The sequence below is a fragment of the Tupaia chinensis genome, unplaced genomic scaffold (genome assembly GCF_000334495.1).
Source record: "Tupaia chinensis unplaced genomic scaffold, TupChi_1.0 Scaffold127182_1, whole genome shotgun sequence".
Classification (NCBI taxonomy): domain Eukaryota; kingdom Metazoa; phylum Chordata; class Mammalia; order Scandentia; family Tupaiidae; genus Tupaia; species Tupaia belangeri.
In genome coordinates this window covers 1-559 of record NW_006187466.1, presented here as the reverse complement: position 1 = coordinate 559, position 559 = coordinate 1, and the positions used below count along the sequence as shown (strand labels likewise).

The following is a 559-nucleotide window of genomic DNA, read 5'->3' as shown; positions in this document are numbered from 1 at the left end:
TGCTGACAGGCTTCCCAGGCCTGGAGTGGGCTCACCATTGGATATCACTACCTATTTTTATAGGATACCTAGTGGCCCTCGTGGGCAATGCCACTATCTTGCATCTGGTAAGAACAGACTCTTCCCTCCACCAGCCCATGTACTACTTCCTGGCCATCCTGGCTGTGACTGACTTGGGCTTGTGCATGTCCACACTGCCCTCAGTGTTGGGTGTGCTGTGGTTTGATGCCCGGGCTGTGGGCCTGGTGCCCTGTGTTCTGCAAGAGCATTTCCTCCACTCCTTCTTCTTCATGGAGTCAGCCGTGCTCTTTGCAATGGCTCTGGACCGCCTGGTGGCCATCCGTTTCCCACTGCGTTATGCAGCTGTACTCACAGGTCCTCGTGTGGCATTGGTTGGGGTTGTGCTGGGCATGCGGAGTGCTGTCATCACAGCTGCTCCCTCCTTGAACCTATTGAAATTTGACTACTGCCGCCCTGGGGCACTCTCCCATGCTTACTGTCTTCACCAGGACATGATCCGCCTGGCCTGCTCTGACACACGCTTCAACAGACTCTATGG

The 559-nt window shown here is 55.5% G+C and overlaps 1 protein-coding gene across 1 annotated transcript; it reads left to right on the top strand.

Annotated features, from left to right (window-relative positions):
* Nucleotides 1-5: 5 nt before the first annotated feature.
* On the top strand, nucleotides 6-551 carry LOC106736258 (olfactory receptor 51B5-like; the record flags this gene model as incomplete). Its single annotated transcript, XM_014592584.1, has 1 exon — nucleotides 6-551. A coding segment is annotated over one exon (546 nt), but the record flags the coding sequence as incomplete, so codon positions are not given.
* Between the last annotated feature and the right edge of the window lie 8 nt (nucleotides 552-559).